Here is a 20,420-nt window from a genome sequence, read left to right as displayed (position 1 = left end):
ACACTTTGGTCCTAACTATAACTACCTTCTGGTGACCTTCAGTGTCTATATATATATATATATATATATATATATATATATATATATATATATATATATATATGCAGAAATTCAGGGTGCAAGTTATAGTTACCTTAAGGCACGAGTTATAGTTACTTTAGATAACGATAACTATAACTGCTGAATTTCTATGGTTTTGTGCAAGTAAATTCAGACCCTAACTATAACGTCCCTGTAACCTTTTGTTTTTTTCAGTGAATTTCTGTGTTTTTTTTAAAATGTAAATTAATGTTAATTGCTGTATGTTAATCCAACTACTGTCTGGGGCCAGACCCTGGAGCCAATCCTCCTATAACCACCCGACCTTGTGCCATGCATGGACTTTGTCTATGCGTTGCCAGGACCTGTGGCCAACCCCTTATAACCACTCAACCCTGCACCACACCCGGCCTTCGACCATGCTTGGTGGGAGTTGACAGCATGTTCTGGCCACAGGCCAGGACCTGCGGCCAACACCCTTTGACCCCACCAACCCTGTGCCGCATACAGCCTTAGACCATTTGGTGGCAGGGTTTGGCTGCAGGGCCTGGCTGGTGACTGATATCCTGTCTGCTAAAATAAAAATCCCATTATATCCAATAGAATTTAAATTTTGGTGGACTGGATATCCATCACCGTTGCGATGGAGAAACTCCTCCACCAAACTGTAAATAAGGCCTTAAGTGTTGGGGCTGTCTTCGCGTGGGAGATATTATTGTGGTGTGTGCTGCAGTTGAGAATCCCAGTAAGAATTTTTATTAAAAGATCTTTGATGGAGGCTGGATCCATATGGTCAGTGACTTGTATCTGGAGGTGACGCTGAGCTCCTGCAAAAATCTGAGGGGTGAGCTCGTAATCTTAACAGGGCAGTTTATGATGCACAATGCCTTGGTACATGCTGTGAAGAGCTCCGTGGGGAGGCAGAAGAGGGTCTTGCCTTTTATATGATATATCCCAATTAAAGTTAAGATGAGAACAGTCACTGGGAGAGAAAACATAGATAATGCCTGGTCCAGCGTACTGACACACCACAACACAGTCATGATGAACTCCCAGTTTAAATGTACCCACATATTTTACCTACACTAGACTTATTTGTCCTGTCAGAAGATAACCAAGCTGTTTCCTGGGGTGCCTAATACATGCCCAAGGAACCAATAGACATAGGCGGATTCATACTACATGTTGTGGGGATGTGAGCATATCCAGGTGTTTGGGCTTCCATTGTAGAGCTTACGGGTGAAATCTCCGTGTAGTCTCACTTGGCCGCTTGGCGACCTTGCTGGGACAGACGATCAGAACTTTTAAGGTAGATATGTTGTTTAATACCTCTAATAATAGTTAAAGGGAATATATCGATGGGGCGAAAGGCGCGCACAGCATCTGAACCCAAAACATGGCTGCAGGGTGAAAAGAAGTGGGTTATGGATGGACTAAGTTCTTGGTGCGCTGCTAAAGGAAGGACGGCTGAATGGCCTCTGGGAAGGCATTTAATTGACTTTTGAAGTAGAATCAGATGATCTACCGCTGTAGAGAGATGGGCAAACAAAAATGCTGTATGCTAGAAGGGAATAATAGGTACACAGTGAGATTGGGACAAAGCGTGAAGTGGACTGCTGGGTAGCTCCTGATGACTGTGTATGCCTGTCCTCTTGAGAAATTAATGGGCAAATTGGGGGCAGACACCAGTGCACGGATAGGGAAATAGCTTGCTCAGCGGAATATCGTGCTGAGCATTGTCGGATTTGGGGCTTGGAATATTCTAGGCTGCAAGGAATTGTTAAGTGTACAGTATTGTTGTATTGTACTGCTCCAAATGTTCACTGGATTAAGTGACTATGAGTAAAACTTAGAAATTCAGGACACGTTCCACAAATGAGTGTGCTTTGAGAAAAATTGTAAAATGTCCCAAAAAAAAAAGTAAAATCATTAAAGAATTTTTTTTGAAAATATATATATATTTAATTTAATATTACATCTTTATTCACCCTGACATGGTTGATGGGCTTTTATATAGTCAAATATTCATTTTATTTTTTAACGCTTATTATTGTTAAAATTGTTTTAAGCTTGTAAAGTGCTATTGACATCCATAGCCTTTTTTCTGCTTATGGATGGGAGCATCATGAAAGGTGTTAAATGTATTACCTATGGAGTAATCAGCCAAATGTCATGTTTTCAGTGACTTCAGTTATGTTTTGCCAAAGATGGATGGGCGTGGATTCCACTGTGTAAGGAAAGCTTTGCTACCTCTATCGACTGCATTCAGTGAGCATAAGGGTATTGTATCCATCTGGGCGACTTACTGAGAAATGTCGAGGAGAAAAAGGTTTAAAATATTTGACTAGATCTTTGCATACATACACACAGTGAAAAAACAAAAATCTCCAGGACAGTCAAATTAAGGCAGTCAAGGCATCAACTGCTGCTCGTTTTCCGAGCCAGTGAGAGATCATGAGGGCAAGGCTGGATGACTGTTCTTCTAGTTCCTGGGAAGCCGTAGTGCGCCAGTGTGCAGCTGGCTGCTAATGCAACAATAGTGTGCGATGGGCACAGTGGACTTGTGTGCCCACCTTTTGCACTTCTGTGGCATTTTGGTATTAGAGAGGGGACGGCAGAGGCTTGGGCAACCGGTTTTGTAATACAGATCACACTGGCGCACATAAAGAACCAGCATAACTTCAAGAAGGTGTTCTCTCATTTGCATGGACCTGAGGCCCCAAGCAAATGAGGAAGCACTTTGCTTCTGTGCCCATGTAGTATTATAGATGTGGGTGCAGAAGGAAAAAGGTAATCAGCAACTGTATTACACCAAATGACCTGAGGGTGCAACAGGCCTGTGAATCCGCTTTCTGCACTCCTGAGACACTTTGATATTACAGAAAGGGCTACAGATGCTAGTACAGCACCTTTTCTAATAGAGATGTGTGCTGGTGGGATTTCTAGGAGCATTGTCTCATTTGCTTGGGGGTACAGACCCATGCAAATAAGGAGACACTGTGCCTTTGCACCTGTGCTGTATTACAGATGTGGGCTGTGGGGACCCTGTCTGGGGTGGCGATGGATCGGTCAGGTGCTACTGGGCTTCAGCTGTGGGGTTGGGGTCATTTGTCTCTACTGTCCTGGGGTCTAACCTACTATGACTCTGCAAACTCTGCCAAGTACATTCCCTCCAGCACTTGACTATCACTGGTAGCAACGACAAACAGTCACAGATTTCTATGGAATGTAGTGTGGAGTTGCACAAGCTCACAACTCAACAATCACCATCAGCCCAGCAACTGATTTTCCAGCTAACTTTGTCTTATAAAAAAGCCCTTTATTACACATAAAAAGGTACTACATAAGTGATATTGAACAGTCACAATCAAGTGAACAGGGCACTGGGGCTAATGCACCTCAATCTGCTGTCCATTCCCTTCACTGAAGGGTGCCCTCCTTGTATAAATTAGGTGGTTCTCCCCTCTGGGTAAGAATGTCTCCACTAGCATGAATCAAAGTTCAGGTATAGGTTATCCTGATCTAGTATATTTAGTGTGCTCAGTTTATCACAGATCTCATTAGCCTTTGGTGTATCATCACAATGTGTGTCTTTGACACAATGGGCCAAGGCCTGCAGTCAACTGGCAATAGCATGCCGTCTCTTCCCACTACTGGGAGAGAGTGAATTCTCAATCAGACGTGGCCTCCTTCAGCTTCAGTGAGGCTGCAGGGTGGTTGCAGGAACCAACATTGGAGGTTCTCCTGCCAGGAGTTTCAGAAAACCTACAGTTTGTGTGCCCCATGGAGCATGTCTGGTCACTATCACCCTCCTGCGCACATATGAGCATTGTCATCATCTGAAGGTACAATTAGGTAATGTGTGGGTCAAATTGACATGGGATAGCCTGTGGATGTACAGTAGCACAGCAAGAGCAACAGTGCACTTACCTGGTCGCAGAGGCTAGGGTGGAGCAGAATTTGCACTTCCTGGTCACAATGGCACTAACAGAAGCTGTTTAGTTGTTTTCGACTGGACCTGCCACACACAGATCACTCTCCTCCATCCTCAAAGACCTCACCAGCACCGGGGGTTCACTGCATCTGACTCATCCTGGACAGTCATACTTCCTGTGCAGTGGGCAGGCTTCTTCCCTTTCTCAGCAGACATGGTGATTTCAAGGTACCTCAGTTAAATGAACAGTTTATTGTAGCAAAAAGAGCCTTCAGGTAATGTTCTCTCAATCCTGGATGGCTCAGACACAAACTGAGGTTGTCCAGCTGTCTTCTGAGCACTCTTTGGAGGTCTCTATTTCTTGGGCATAGAGAACTTGGAACTGGAATAGCAAGTGGCTCAGTATTTCTCACTTTTATGCAGCACCAGCAGACAGGAGCTGAGGATCTCCTGTCTGCACTTTCAGAATCAGTTTAGGATGGTTCGCCTTTCAAATGTCTTTCTGGGCTGCTCTCTAGACAGCCTTTCTGTAGAGTGATGCTCCTCACAGTGGCTGGTCTCCAGACTGGAGCACCCACAGTACAGGAATACAAGGTGTGAGCTTTCTACACCTGACTGTCAGCCACACTAAACAGTGATCAGGAGAAAATAAATTGGCTGGTCTTACCTAAGAGGTCCATTTCACCTTCAACAACAGAGACTGCATTCCCACCCTTCACCTCCACCATCTACCAATGGGCAGTGCTACAGGAAGCCTAATCATCAGTCTTCTCCCTCCAGCTTCAGGAGTTTCAGCAACAGATTTACACTGTCTGGAAAACAACCTCAACCCCATCTATGTAGGCCTCCATTTCTCTACACACAATGCATGCACCATGCAGGCCATCTACAAAATCATGTTGTACAATACACTTTGCATGTTAGTACTTGAATCTGGGTTAGTGCATAGAAGTGGAACTTCACATGAGTGTGCCAGTAGGCCTCCACTTCAATGACACAGAAAGGTTTTGCTACACTATGGATTCATAAAACCCAATATGCTGCCTTCACTGCTCTGTGTACTAAACTCATGACGGGGACAGTAGTCTACTGTCAGTGAAATGAGGGCATGCTTGATGTGTCGTTCGATGTCACAGGACAAGTATCGTAGCTCACTCATGTCAAGGGAAAGGCCTAGGCCTCTGTGCTCATACTAGATCAGTGTGAGGCTAGGGCCAATTGTTTTTTAAAAACTATACCAGATACTTGCAACTGGGCAGTCAGGGCGGTGGAACACAACAGTGCATCATACAGGGGACATTCCTGTCCCAACACAGATGCAGAAGCAAAGGAACAGTTAGGAGGCACTCTGACTGTTATGTTATGTTATTTTATGTTATTTGGATTTATATAGCGCATAACTGGCCAAAGGCCTCGCAGCACTCAAACTTAAAGCAAAAGCATACAGAAAAAATAAATAAAAGTTCAGACCCTGAATAGCCATGTTTTGAGGACTTTGTGGAAAGATAGTTCATGGTCCATTGCTCGTATGGTAGTCGGCAGCGAGTTCCACAACCTTGCCCCCTTATATGCCAGAGAGCTTCCCCCCATCTGGCTTTCTTCACTTTAGGAATGACTGCCAGATGTGCTGATGAGGATCTAAGTGATCTGTTGGGGATGTAAAAGGTCGCTAATGACCTCAGCATTACAGGACCTTGGTTGTGCAGAGCTCTATGCTTATGGCATAATGTTTTGAACTGTATCCTCTTGTCTACTGGCAGTCAGTGCAGTGATGAAATTCCATCTTTAATGGATTCCTGTTTAGGAATATTAAGTACCAGACGTGCTTTAGCATTTTGGACTCTCTAATCTTTTGATGACATAACCCGGGGAGCCCATAAACAGCGCATTCCCATAATCAATTCGGGAGCCAATTAATGCCTATGCAATTATCCTTCTAGCTGTGAGCGGTATGATGGTAAAGACCCTTCTCAACAATCTAAGAAGGCCAAAAGAGGAAGCCGCTATTTTCTTAGCTTGATGCACCATTAACAATTGTGGATCGAGACAAACCCCTAGACTTTTAATAAAAAATTTAGGTGGGGGTAGAAAACCCATTTCTTCAGTCACGGAAGGATTCATTATGGGCTTTCCTGATTGTCCAAAAATCATCACCTCTGTTTTATTGTCATTCAATTTGAGTTTACTTTTGGTCATCCATGCTGCCACCGTTTGGAGACATGGACCAAATGCTGACTCTATAGAGCAGGAATCCTGTGAAAGAGATATAACTAGTTGTGTGTCATCTGCATAAGACACCAAAGTTAGCCCAAAGGGCTGGACTATTTCTGCCAATGGTAACATGTAAATATTGAATAACGTGGGGCTAAGAGAAGACCCCGGTGGAACTCCACATCTGCTCTCAGTATGATCTGAGAAGTATGACCTATCTAGGACCTGAAAAGACCTATCTTTAACAAATGAATTCATCCAGTCTAGAAGTGTCCCAGATAGTCCAATATCCTGTATCCTATTCATTACTATATACAGGTCTACCGTATCAAAAGCGGCACTGAGGTCTAGAAGAATAATAGCTGTTTCTATGCCCCTATCGAGTCGCTTTTTAACTTCTTCCGTAACAGCAATTAACTCAGTCTTTGTCCCATGTAGTGGTCTGAAGCCCATTTAAGTAGCATGTAGAATGTTATTGGCTTCCAAAAAGATAGACAATTGAGTTTGAACAATTTTTTCAGCTATTTTAGACAGAATCGGCAATAGTGAAATAGGCCTATAGTTACTAAGAAGTTCTGGATCAAGATTAGGCTTCCTTAGCAAAGGCTTGACAATGGCATGTTTCCCCTGCTTCAGCACTATACCAGCAGTCATTGAGAGATTAATGGCATTTGTCATAATAGGAACTGTCATAGGTTTGCCTAGTAGTAGTACCTGGGGAGGAGCTGGATCCAAAGGTGATCCTCATTTAATAGCTTGAATGTGTTTTTTTTACATCATCCTCCAATATCGGAGGAAAAGCCGATAAGGAAGTAGTGTACCCTGATTCTTGTTTAGAAGCCTTCTGTCCCTGGTTCATGACATCAGGAAAGGTTAGGTATGTATCTAGCACTTTTTGTTGGAAATATGATGGAAGATTATTGACATGCTCCTTGGATGCATCCAAAAGTATCTTATTCTCTTGGGGCTGAGTAATCTCATTGATAACGCAGAAGATCTGTTTAGGCGAGTTAGCTGCCTGTTCAATCTTTTCTGTATAGTATCTGGTTTGAGCGGATTTAATTTCAGTATGATAAATCCGAACTGCTTTTTTATATTCATACTTTAAATATTTAGTATGTGACTTCCTCCATCTCCTTTCCCATTTCCTGCATTCTCTTTTGAGCTGCAACAGATGTACCGCGAACCAGGGCAAATTCCGTATACCACATCCCCTTCCTCTAGTGGATAGTGGTAGAAGGACATCCAAACTGTTCACAATCCAGGTGTCAAAAGATTTTGATAGATCCATGACATTATTTTAGCTAGATGGTTGATTCCTTTCAATGCTGTGAATCCAGGCATCAGCATTAAGGTTACGCCAGCACCTGGCAGGTAGAATCATATTATGCACCAATTAATTCCAGTCTAATCAAAAAATGGTCATACCAAGCCAGAGGATAAGAAGCCATAGGTATTAACTCTTTAATGTTTGGAAAAAAAAACATGTGACTGTGTGCCACATAGAGGTATCACACCCTGGGGGTAGTCTTCAGAAAGGGGAAAAGAGGGTCCCAGGTACCTCCCAGGCACCCTTCTGCAGGTGGATGCAGTCTGTCGCTGCACCCGCCTGCAAAGGCTATCTTTGCCCTCTTTTAAATGCAGGCCAGGTTGCCGCCTGCACAGTGAAAGGTGTACTAATATCTCCAAAAAACTGTTCACATTTCATCACAGCTCTGCCCCCACAGCAGACACAGGTTTGCAACTGTGCTGAGAGCAGCACACTCATTGTGATTGGGCACACTGGCCTGCTCTGTGCCCAGCATACTCAGTTAAAGGTGTACCATGGTGCAGTTCAGGCCAGTACACCCTGCCTACGATATGGAAACTGGTAAGAGAAAGATTGGTAGGGAAAGATGCATCAGCAGAGCTTAAGCTAGTGCAAGCTTCATGGGATGTGTGTCAAGCCTTACTACCATACATTTGGTATTCTAATCCAAAGGCACGGGGAAGCCTATCAACAGTACATTTCTAACATTCAAAAAAGTTTCTGTAAATCAGCCCGCTAACAGTAAGTTTCCTTCTCTACTGTCCAATAGGTTGAAGGACCCACCACATACAAGCAAGACGTATGGGCGATGAGCAAAGAAGAGAAACTAAATGCAGTACCTGTTCTACACAACGAGGGAAACCGTCTCGTCAAGCTCAGGAAATACAAGGAGGCTGCAGAAAAATACCAAGAAGCTGTGATCTGCCTTCGCAACGTTCAGGCAAAGGTAAGAGGTTGCTATTGCTTTAATCTTGTAGGAATTATTTCGTGGACATTTCATCCTGGTATGGTGTTTCCTTTCCCAGCCCACCTTGTGCAATAAGTATGACTATTCCTAAGTACTCTTTATTTATGGTTTCAGTGCCACCCTGTGAAATCACTCAATACCCACTGCAGTTAAGGATGGGATTGTCAAATCACTGAACAGCACCATTCAGTAAGGTTTTCAGAATACCCAAAATTAATGTGGAGGAGAAACAAAGTACATTTAATGAATTTCATTGGAGATTGGTGGCATTTTTTTGGTCATTCTGAAAAACCATCTCTAGGAGCATACTTTCTTTACCATTATTTTAAGTGAAATGACTTAATAGATCCAGTAATGAGGGAGATAAAGTTTAGAGCATCATGGTACACTCTCAAATCGCAGAAACCCACTCCTATTACCATTGATATAAAACTTCTTAGAGAAAAGAGATGGCAGACACACAAAATATGCCTAGGCAAAAATTTAGAATTTTATTATTAGACAGATTTTATTGTTAGATACTTTGGACCTCATTACGAGACTGGTGATCTTAAGACCTCCAGCCTTGTGGTGGCGTTCTGGACCGCCGTTGCTGTGATGGTCTTGTTGCGCAGGTTCTCATTATCCTGCTGGCGCGCCTGGTCCTTAGTAAGTAAACTTACAAGGGGACGCGTATAGGCTGATGAACCTTTTGGATCGCATAGAATATCCTAGCTATGTAGTAATCGATGAACATCAGTTATCAACGTAATCAATCAACAATCACTGAGAGAATCATTAAGCGTGAGCCAATATATCAACATTTCATGACTAACCACAACTCAATTATACGTTTTATCAATTTTATTTCCCTTTTTAGTTACAATACCAAGTCATAAGGTTAATTCAAACTTTATTTAATCAGCTCAAAGTTAACTCATTAATGACCACCAATAACATAATCTAATCAGAGCTTCAGAAAACATATGCTCTAAAGCTTCAGCAGAAGCCAACAAAGATGAATATGTCGACATTGATAGCAGAGTTCAGCAATCAGTTCGTCAATCATTTGTCACTGTCAACGCTCCCCCCCCAAGGAACCCTACCTAACCCAAATTAGCATTTAGCATTTGGGACTTCATGCGAAAACAATTTAGAACATGAATTTGTAAAACATCTAGCTAGAAGATAACCTATAAAAACAGCGCAGTTGGTACCTAGAAAGAAAAGGCACAAAAGTTAATCAGTCACATTGTCATAGCTACCTATTCATGAAATGGATCAGCAACAAAGTCAGTATTTGTCTTCAGGTCATCAATCAATCAGCAACGCATCAGGCTCTCAAAAGCTTGAGTCCAACGACATAATCTCGAATCAAGTCTTCTGGCATCAGCATTTCACCCCTCGCATCTGAAGTTTTAGCCCCTTGTCATGACTTTTTATTAGAGGTTTTCAGTCTATCCCCCTAATTTCTAATTGGTCAGTCAATTGGCAGTTATGAATCTAACCTATAATATTAGTTTTACAAATCTATGAATTCTAATATTTCCCCATCCCCAATTCGTTGATTGGTTCACTGTACGATGTCCTCATTACCCGGCTCATCAGGTATCGAAAATGTTGCATCTTCTTCTCCAGTCAGTGCCTCTATTGTTTGAGTCCTGGGAAAGTACATTGAGTCTGTCTTACACCAAACTTGTTACATACCCTAGTCCCTTATCTATTGTTCCTCAGTACATTGCAGAAAATTCTAGCTAAGCAGATTTTATTAACATATGCAGTTCAGGGACAGTTCAATGCACCAGCTTCTCTGCAGTGCGCTAGAAATTCAGCTTCTGTATGAGGTCTGGAAAACTAGGCCACAACTTCGGCTAAGTTAACTCTACAATATAATGCAAAACACACGTTACACATCTTAATATGACATATTACTACATTATTATTATACATTTTCAATATTTCACACATTTTTAGTCCTTTCAGTACAAGTTTGTATAAGTGGCTGCCATTACCTGTGGGCACATTTTCAAACATGCATATTAATTTCTCTCTACGATTAATTTCTCTATGAACTCTTATAAATCATAACATGTAAGCATTTATTAATAATTTCTAATTAGCATATCTGCTTCAACATCCTAATGAGACTACTGGATTCGGGCAGCAGAATCACTTGGACTGCGGGGAGCTGAGTCTGATCCTGCACCATGTGACATCTATCAGCCTAATCCGGGTTTGTTCCGGCTAGCTAGCAGTGCCTCATCTCCACCCAAGAGCAAGGATGATTGTAGCAACCGGGCTCATGACATACATGACTCCTCAGGGGAATCACGGTCACTCAGATCTCATCCATTTCTCTCAGTTACATTCGTCTCACGTATGCAAGGACAATCAGAGGCAGAGTAAAGTTCAATGAGGTTTTATTGAAGTAACTGCATCTTAGATAATAAAACGTGTATTGCAATAACTAGGTTGATGAAGAACAATTAGATTAAAATTGTGACTTGGAGAGTGAAACACAAGAATAATGCTATCATACTGTCACTAAGGTTTGTAGGGATAGTTCCTACCTAAGCTATGTTAGAGCACAGCATGTTAAGCTCTAATTCTGCCTTTCAGTTTCCCCCTGGAAAGACATCATCCCTCATACCTGAGCAAGAGGCCTGTAGTCTACATAAGCAGCTGTCGTGAAACAATTGGTAATCAGCATACAGTCGTGGTTATCTGGCTGGAATCTCCCTCTAACGTACATGGGTCAAAGTAGTGTTTTTATAATAAAACATCTGATGTTCCAAGAAAGGATCCCCACATAAGAGTGTGTATGTTTCTCTGAACACTGGAGACGTAGTTTACCACTTTTGCCGGCAACCTACCTTACTACAGCCTTGACAAAAGCACATAGTGAAATAAATGTCTTGTTTCAGAACGCAGTGCTGACCTAGGCGAATAACAGCTAGACAGAAAAAATAAAACAAGACCGCAAATGTGGGTAGTGTTAAAATAATAAAACAAAGCTGAATAAAATATATCTAGGTTAAAGTGCACAGCTACAGGCCTAATATGCTAATGTAATGTGTATAAAATTATAGCCAAAATGGCTACACAACAGTCCAACTACCACATTGGACCCTGGCCGTCAGACCGCTAGGGTGCCACCTTCGCCTCCGGGATCGGTGATCCCAATGGGTTGACAGCAGGTGGATGTCGCAATCTGCCAGGACAGTGCTGCCATGTGGGTTACGACCTCGTTCTCTGCCAGCCTTTTCATAACGGTTTCACTGTAATGAAAAGGCTGGGGGAGAACAGGTGCAGGAGCCAAAGGAGGTTTCCTGCACTGCCCATGCTGGCTTGGGCAGTGCAGTGGCCCCCCTGCCCACCACCCTAGCAATGTTCACTCTCTGCACAGCAGAGAGTGAACACTGCGAGGGCGCTGGTGCACACTGCAGGTTGAACACTGAGAGGGTGCTGGTGCACACTGCAGGCAACAGCATTACCGCTGACACAATTTTGAGGTGGAAACAATGCTGTTGACTCTTTCCCACTGGGCTTACGGGTGGAAACTGAGGTTTTTGTCTGTCAGTCTAGCAGGAAACACCTAATAGGTCCGGCGTGGTGGTTGCCACTATGGCGGCAGCCACACTGTTGGGAGTTTGGTGGATGGGCCCTCTGTCCTGAACCATATTGATCACTTTTCCCCCGCCTTAAGAGCAGAGAAAAGGCAATGCAAAAACTAGAGCACAGCTGGAGGAGGTCCTATGGATCCCAAAGTAACGCAGCTATATAAGGCTGCTCTTAGAAACATTGGAAGTCCACGAGAGAGCATTTCTTGATCCGTGTTGAGACTACTCCAACACTTCTAAGGAAGTATCTCCTCTGATGCAGTTCAAAGTGCCTCCCTCCCCTCGCCTGTTCGCTGTACTAGGCTTTCAAACTTCTTCGATGACTTGTTGACATCTACTTGTAGTCACATTCCTGCCCTCTCGAGTTTTGTTTAATATAAAAAAACAACACAGTTAAGGAACTGTTGAAATGTAAATCAGGCTCACCCGAGGACCTCTGCCCCACCTAAATCTTAACAATGATAGCACACTATGTAATTCCTTGACTCAACAAGATCTATAACACATCCTTGAAATCTGGCACTTTTCCTGTCCTATGAAAACAAGCTTTCCTTCTCCTTCTCCTGCTCCTAACCTAAAGAGAACCCTAGCATGCTTAGCAATTTCAGACCCATTTCATTACTGCCTCCCCTGCAAAGATCTTGGAGAAGCTGATGAATCATCAACTTTCATACTATATAGAGGCGAATTGTCTGCTCCATGACACTCAATCAGGCTTTCTGGTTGGATAAAGCACCAAAACAGCATTATTGGTGGTGTCTGATTCTGTAAGGAAAGCACTGGACGGAGATGCTTCCGCTATGGTTGTTCTTTTAGACCTGTCGGCAGCGTTCAACATGGTGTCACATTCCATCATGCTGAATAGGTTAAGTCAAATTGGCTTTCAGGGCACATTTCTGTCCTGGAAGAGTGCTCCAAATGAGTTTTTCTCCACCCTTTCTTTTTCTCTTCCAAATCACTAATCTGTTCTGCCCTGACCCCTCTGTGTTTCAACCTCTACTTGGTCCCACTGGCCAGCCTGATTGAATCATGGGGGGTGAAAGTGGTCTCCTTTGAGGATGACGTGGAACTGCTGTTTTCTTTCTGAGAACATTTAGAAGTGGCCTTCCTCAAAGAGTCTTTAAAAGGCGCATCCACTTGGATGGAATGTAATTTTTCAAAACTAAGTGTGGATAAAACAGAGGTTCTCTTTTTCAGCCAGAAGACCCCCTTCCCATCCAAACATCTGGTGGCCAGCAGAATTCAACCTGCCCTTGTGGCCTTCCTCATCTGAAAGGAACCTTGGTGTGCTGTTTGACCTTAACCTTTCCTTTACGACCCACATACAAACAGATCTTTTTGATCTGCTTCATGAAGCTTAGATCTGTTAGGAAGCTGCTACAATTGGTCCTGAAGGAGACCTACACAATTGTGATACATGCCCTTGTGACATCACGTCTTGACTATGCCAAAAGCCTCTATCTGGGATTACCTGCTTTTCTGACCCACAGAGTCCAGATCATTCAGAATGAGGAGGCCAGGCTGATTCGGAAGGTCCTTTTTTGCCAACATGTTTTGCCCCACTTAAAGAAACTATATTGGGTACTGGTGGTAAAAAAGGATTACATTTAAGACCCTCACCCTGGCTTTCAGAGCCCTGGAGTGCAAAGATCCTCCTTATTCGAGAAACAAATGTGGCCTGTACTAACATGAGATATCCCTGAGATCTAAGTACCTCTGGCTTATGCGTGTTCCCAGATTTGCTCAAATCTGGCATGGAGGCAGTCATTTACAGTACTGACGGCAAAGCTTTGTAATTCTTTATTAATTGAACTTTGCATGACCCAGTCTGAGCATTGCTTCAAAAAAGAACTAAAAACTTGGCTCTTTGGCCAGCATTTAGGGCAGATAGTTCAGTTTGTTCTCAATCACTGCTTTGAGCGCCAGGACGCTTCATCCAAAGCAGCTGAGCACTTTACAAAGGCCCTTGGTTGATTGGTCCAAGAGACATTTTTATAAGCATTCTCTTATGTGTATAAGCAAATTACATACATTATGGGGCATATTTAAGAGCCCCTTGCTCTGCCATTGCATCTCTTTTTTTGATGCAACGGCAGTCTAAACCCTGAAATCATATATATGAGGCCACGCAAAGCCACTTTGCATGTCTTTGAATGGGCTCATCGATATGGAGTAAGGCAAGGCAGCGCATATCATTGCGTTGCCTTAATCTGCAAAAGGGAGGCATTCCATGGGCATAGCAGTCGGTGTGCCCACGCAGCATCCATGGATTTTGACGCATCCCCAGATATACAAGACCTTGTAAACATGGGGACTTGCCAAAACCTTACGCCTCCTAAGGGAGGGGTGACGAGGAGAAATATCTTTATTCCTCCTCATTTTTCCCTCTTTCTATTTGTGCTACATTCTGCACCACAGACTGAAAGAAGAAAAAGCCTCATAGGATTGTTTTCGTGCAGGAAGGTGAAAAATAATTGGTTTTATATTAAAACAAATTCCAATGTTATTGAATCTTCATCCTAGTTGTCATAGAGAGAGAAAACGCATACAATGTTCTGTTTTACATTTTTGCTGTACCGGTTTTACGTATATGTGAGTTAAAAGTCTCGTCAAAGCAGAAGAGCATGCATGTTCACATTATTTCTCTTGATTTTTGTATTATATTCCAATAGTGCCTTTGCAACAAAGTACAAATAATTCCCAGTATTTGTAACAGAAAACCGTTCCTCAACCCAACATGTTAATGAATATTATTGTCCTCCATTATACTGACTAATAGCCAAAAGCCTGTGCCTTATAATCAGCAATAAAAGAACACAATGTGTGCAGTAGGAAATATCCTGTACTTATCCAAATGGATGACTCCTCAGTTCTTGCACTTTTTGAATAAATATCTGCCCATAGTTAAAAGCTCCCCTGAGCTGAACCCGGAGAGTCCGCCTCCCACCGTTCCTGTCAGAAGCCTCCAGAATCATCTGTGGCATTTCCCAAGGATCTTTGCTCAGCCCCACGCTCTTCAGCGTTTACATGGCCCCCCCTCGCCAACATCGCACGAACCCACCACATCAACATAGTTTCCTACGCAGACGACACTCAGCTCATCCTCTCCCTCACGAAAGACCCTACAACTACAAAGAACAACCTCCACAACGGACTTCACGCCATCGTCAGCAGGATGGAATCATGCCACCTCAAGTTAAACACAGACAAGACAGAAATCCTCATCTTTGGCACCAACCCCTCAACTTGGAATGACTCCTGGAGGCTCATCTCCCTAGGAACCGCGGCCTCACCCACCACCCACGCACGCAACCTAAGCTTCATCTTGGACTCCACACTCAGCATGACTCAGCAGGTCAATGCCATCTCCTCTTCCTGCTACAACACTCTCTGCATGCTCCGCAAAATCTTCAAGTGGATTCCCGTCAAAACTAGGAAAACTGTCACCCATGCCCTGGTCAGCAGCCGATTGCACTTCGGAAACACCCTATATACCGGAATAACAACCAAACTCCTAACAAAACTGCAAAGAATCAAGAACACATCTGCCCGCCTCATTCTCGACATCCCACGCCGTGACCACATTTCCCCCCACCTCAGAGACCTTCACTGGCTACCAGTATCAAAGAGGATCACCATCAAACTCCTCATCCACGCACACAAGGCCCTCCACAACACAGGCCCAGCCTACCTCAATGACAGACTCACCTTCCACACCCCCACCCGCAATCTTCGCTCCGTCAGCCTCGCCCTCGCCTCCATCCCCCGCATCTGCCGCACCAGTGCCGGAGAAAGGTCCTTCTTCACCTAGCCGCCAAGACCTGGAACTCCCTACCGCTCCACCTTCGCCAGACCCAAGACCTCTTGACATTCAGGAAACGCCTCAAGACATGGCCCTACGACCAGTAGCTCCCCCCCCAGCGCCTTGAGACCCTAACAGGTGATTAGTGCACTCTATAAATCCTTGATTGATTGATTGATTGATTAGATCAATAATGCTAATAACTTCAGATAGGATGAAAAAGCAGTAAGTGTAAATGCAATTGCTGCACTCCCAGAGGAAAAGATTAACAGATTCCATTTATTCACAGAGCAGAACTTGAGATGAGGAATTTTTTCTTTGCGTGAATTTCACGCAAAGGGAGCGACCCCTTAGGCAAGGGTCGCTCCCTGGGGGGGAGGGCAATTTATTTTAGGCCATTTCTGCCCCCCCTATTATTAGGCCGATCTGCCCCCAGGGGGGCAGAAACCTCTAGGCGCCAGGGCAAATGTTTTTTTTGTGGTTTTTTTTTTGTTGTTTCTTTTTTTAGAGATGGGGAGCGACCCATCAGGCAAGGGTCGCTCCCCTGGGGGGCAAATTGTATTTAGACCATTTCTGCCCCCCTGGGGGCAGATTGGCCGATTTTAGGTCAATCTGCCCCCAAGGGGGCAGAAACCACTAGGCACCGGGGATTTGTTTTGTGGCGCCAATGTCACGCAGGGGGAGCGACCCCGTAGGCAAGGGTCGCTCCCGGGTGGGGTGGGGGCCGGGGGGGACAAATTTATTTTAGGCCATTTCTGCCCCCATCGGCCTATTACTAGGCCGAACTGCCCCCAGGGGGGGGCAGAACCCTCAGGGCACCAGGGCAAATTTTTTTATTGTTTTTTTTTTTTTTTCTTTTTTTTTTTCGAGATGGGGAGCGACCCATCAGGCAAGGGTCGCTCCCCTGGTAAGCAAATTGTATTGAGGCCATTTCTGCCCCCCTTGGGTGCAGATTGGCAGATTTTAGGTCAATCTGCCCCCAAAGCGGCAGAAACCACTAGGCACCGGGGATTTGTTTTTTGGCGCCAATGTCACGCAGGGGGAGCGACCCCGTAGGCAAGGGTCGCTCCCGGGGGGGGTGGGGGCTGGGGGGGGAATTTATTTTAGGCCATTTCTGCCCCCCTGGGGGCAGATCGGCCTATTATTAGGCCGAACTGCCCCCAGGGGGGGGCAGAACCCTCAGGGCACCAGGGCAAATTTTTTTGTTGTGTTTTTTTTTTTTTGTTTGTTTGTTTTTTTCGAGATGGGGAGCGACCCATCAGGCAAGGGTCGCTCCCCTGGGGGGCAAATTGTATTTAGGCCATTTCTGCCCCCCTTGGGGGCAGATTGGCAGATTTTAGGTCAATCTGCCCCCAAGGGGGCAGAAACCACTAGGCACCTGGGATTTGATTTTTGGCGCCAATGTCACGCAGGGGGAGCGACCCCGTAGGCAAGGGTCGCTCCCGGGGGGAGGGTGGGGGCAAATTTATTTTAGGCCATTTCTGCCCCCCCTGGGGGCAGATCGGCCTATTATTAGGCCGAACTGCCTCCAGGGGGGGCAGAACCCTCTAGGCACCAGGGAATTTTTTTTTGTTGTGTTGTTTTTTTTTTGTTTGTTTGTTTTTTTCGAGATGGGGAGCGACCCATCAGGCAAGGGTCGCTCCCCTGGGGGGCAAATTGTATTTAGGCCAGGCCGATTTTAGGTCAATCTGCAGAAAACACCAGGCACCGGGGATTTGTTTTTTGGCGCCAATGTCACGTAGGGGGAGCGACCCCGTAGGCAAGGGTCGCTCCCGGGGGAGGTGGGGGCTGGGGGGGGGCAAATTTATTTTAGGCCATTTCTGCCCCCCCTGGGGGCAGATCGGCCTATTATTAGGCCGAACTGCCCCCAGGGGGGGGCAGAACCCTCTAGGCACCAGGGATTTTTTTTTTGTTGTGTTGTTTTTTTTTTGTTTGTTTGTTTTTTTCGAGATGGGGAGCGACCCATCAGGCAAGGGTCGCTCCCCTGGGGGGCAAATTGTATTTAGGCCATTTCTGCCCCCCTTGGGGGCAGATTGGCCTATTTTAGGTCAATGTGCCCACAAGGGGGCAGAAACCACTAGGCACCGGGGATTTGTTTTTTGGCGCCAATGTCACGCAGGGGGAGCGACCCCGTAGGCAAGGGTCGCTCCCGGGGGGGGTGGGGGCTTGGGGGGGGGCAAATTTATTTTAGGCCATTTCTGCCCCCCCGGGGGCAGATCGGCCTATTATTAGGCCAAACTGTCCCCAGGGGGGGGCAGAACCCTCAGGGCACCAGGGCAAATTTTTTTGTTGTGTTTTTTTTTTTTGTTTGTTTGTTTTTTTCGAGATGGGGAGCGACCCATCAGGCAAGGGTCGCTCCCCTGGGGGGCAAATTGTATTTAGGCCATTTCTGCCCCCCTTGGGGGCAGAAACCACTAGGCACCTGGGATTTGATTTTTGCCGCCAATGTCACGCAGGGGGAGCGACCCCGTAGGCAAGGGTCGCTCCCAGGGGGGGGGGGGGCTGGGGGGGGCAAATTTATTTTAGGCCATTTCTGCCCCCCCTGGGGGCAGATCGGCCTATTATTAGGCCGAACTGCCCCCAGGGGGGGCAGAACCCTCTAGGCACCAGGGATTTTTTTTTTGTTCTGTTGTTTTTTTTTTGTTTGTTTGTTTTTTTCGAGATGGGGAGCGACCCATCAGGCAAGAGTCGCTCCCCTGGGGGGCAAATTGTATTTAGGCCATTTCTGCCCCCCTTGGGGGCAGATTGGCCGATTTTAGGTCAATCTGCCCCCAAGGGGGCAGAAACCACTAGGCACCGGGGATTTGTTTTTTGCCGCCAATGTCTCGCAGGGGGAGCGACCCCGTAGGCAAGGGTCGCTCCCGGGGGGGGGGGGGGGGCTCGGGGGGGCAAATTTATTTTAGGCCATTTCTGCCCCCCCTGGGGGCAGATCGGCCTATTATTAGGCTGAACTGCCCCCAGGGGGGGCAGAACCCTCTAGGCACTAGGGAATTTTTTTTTGTTGTGTTGTTTTTTTTTTGTTTGTTTGTTTTTTTCGAGATGGGGAGCGACCCATCAGGCAAGGGTCGCTCCCTTGGGGGGCAAATTGTATTTAGGCCATTTCTGCCCCCCTTGGGGGCAGATTGGCCGATTTTAGGTCAATCTGCCCCCAAGGGGGCAGAAACCACTAGGCACCGGGGATTTGTTTTTTGGCGCCAATGTCACGCAGGGGGAGCGACCCCGTAGGCAAGGGTCGCTCCCGGGGGGGGGGTGGGGGCTGGGGGTGGGCAACTTTGTTTTAGGCCATTTCTGCCCCCCCTGGGGGCAGATCGGCCTATTATTAGGCCGAACTGCCCCCAGGGGGGGGCAGAACCCTCAGGGCACCAGGCAAATTTTTTTGTTGTGTTTTTTTTTTTTTTTTTTTGTTTTTTTCGAGATGGGGAGCGACCGATCAGACAAGGGTCGCTCCCCTGGGGGGCAAATTGTATTTAGGCCATTTCTGCCCCCCTTGGGGGCAGATTGGCAGATTGGCAGATTTTAGGTCAATCTGCCCCCAAGGGGGCAGAAACCACTAGGCACCTGGGATTTGATTTTTGGCGCCAATGTCACGCAGGGAGAGCGACCCCGTAGGCAAGGGTCGCTCCGGGGGGGGTGGTGGGGGCTGGGGGAGGCAAATGTATTTTAGGCCATTTCTGCCCCCCCTGGGGGCAGATCGGCCTATTATTAGGCCGAACTGCCCCCAGGGGGGGCAGAACCCTCTAGGCACCAGGGAATTTTTTTTTGTTGTGTTGTTTTTTTTTTGTTTGTTTGTTTGTTTTTTTCGAGATGGGGAGCGACCCATCAGGCAAGGGTCGCTCCCCTGGGGGGCAAATTGTATTTAGGGCATTTCTGCCCCCCTTGGGGGCAGATTGGCCGATTTTAGGTCAATCTGCCCCCAAGGGGGCAGAAACCACTAGACACCGGGGATTTGTTTTTTGGCGCGAATGTCACGCAGGGGGAGCGACCCCGTAGGCAAGGGTCGCTCCCGGGGGGGGTGGGGGCTGGGGGGGGCAAATTTATTTTAGGCTATTTCTGCCCCCCTTGGGGGCAGATCGGCCTATTATTAGGCCAAACTGCCCCCAGGGGGGGCAGAACCCTCTAGGCACCAGGGATTTTTTTTTTGTTGTGTTGTTTTTTTTTTGTTTGTTTGTTTTTTTCGAGATGGGTAGCGACCCATCAGGCAAGGGTCGCTCCCCTGGGGGGCAAATTGTATTTAGGCCATTTCTGCCCCCCTTGGGGGCAGATTGGCCGATTTTAGGTCAATCTGCCCCCAAGGGGGCAGAAACCACTAGGCATCGGGGATTTGTTTTTTGGCGCCAATGTCACGCAGGGGGAGCGACCCCGTAGGCAAGGGTCGCTCCCGGGGGGGGTGGGGGCTGGGCAAATTTATTTTAGGGCATTTCTGCCCCCCCCCCCTCCCGGGGCCGGCTGAGCTAGAGGCCAAACTCCACAGGTAGGCACTTTGCAAAAAACACCTCTGTTTTCTGTGAAAAAATATGTTCTGTCCACGTTGTGTTTTGGGCCATTTCCTTTCGTGGGCG

At 46.0% G+C, this 20,420-nt stretch overlaps 1 protein-coding gene across 2 annotated transcripts in view; it reads left to right on the top strand.

The window, feature by feature from the left end:
* LOC138258899 (aryl-hydrocarbon-interacting protein-like 1) overlaps window positions 1-20,420 on the top strand; it is a 201,119-nt gene that overhangs the window by 110,167 nt on the left and 70,532 nt on the right. For both annotated transcript variants that reach the window (XM_069206224.1, XM_069206216.1), the window contains one exon: window positions 8,263-8,439. In XM_069206224.1, the coding sequence (XP_069062325.1) occupies window positions 8,263-8,439 (177 nt within the window). The remainder of the gene's footprint in view (window positions 1-8,262; window positions 8,440-20,420) is intronic.

Source organism: Pleurodeles waltl, chromosome 2_1, assembly GCF_031143425.1.
Source record: "Pleurodeles waltl isolate 20211129_DDA chromosome 2_1, aPleWal1.hap1.20221129, whole genome shotgun sequence".
Classification (NCBI taxonomy): domain Eukaryota; kingdom Metazoa; phylum Chordata; class Amphibia; order Caudata; family Salamandridae; genus Pleurodeles; species Pleurodeles waltl.
Note: the sequence above shows the minus strand (reverse complement) of the source record. Positions and strands in the feature narration are given on the sequence as shown.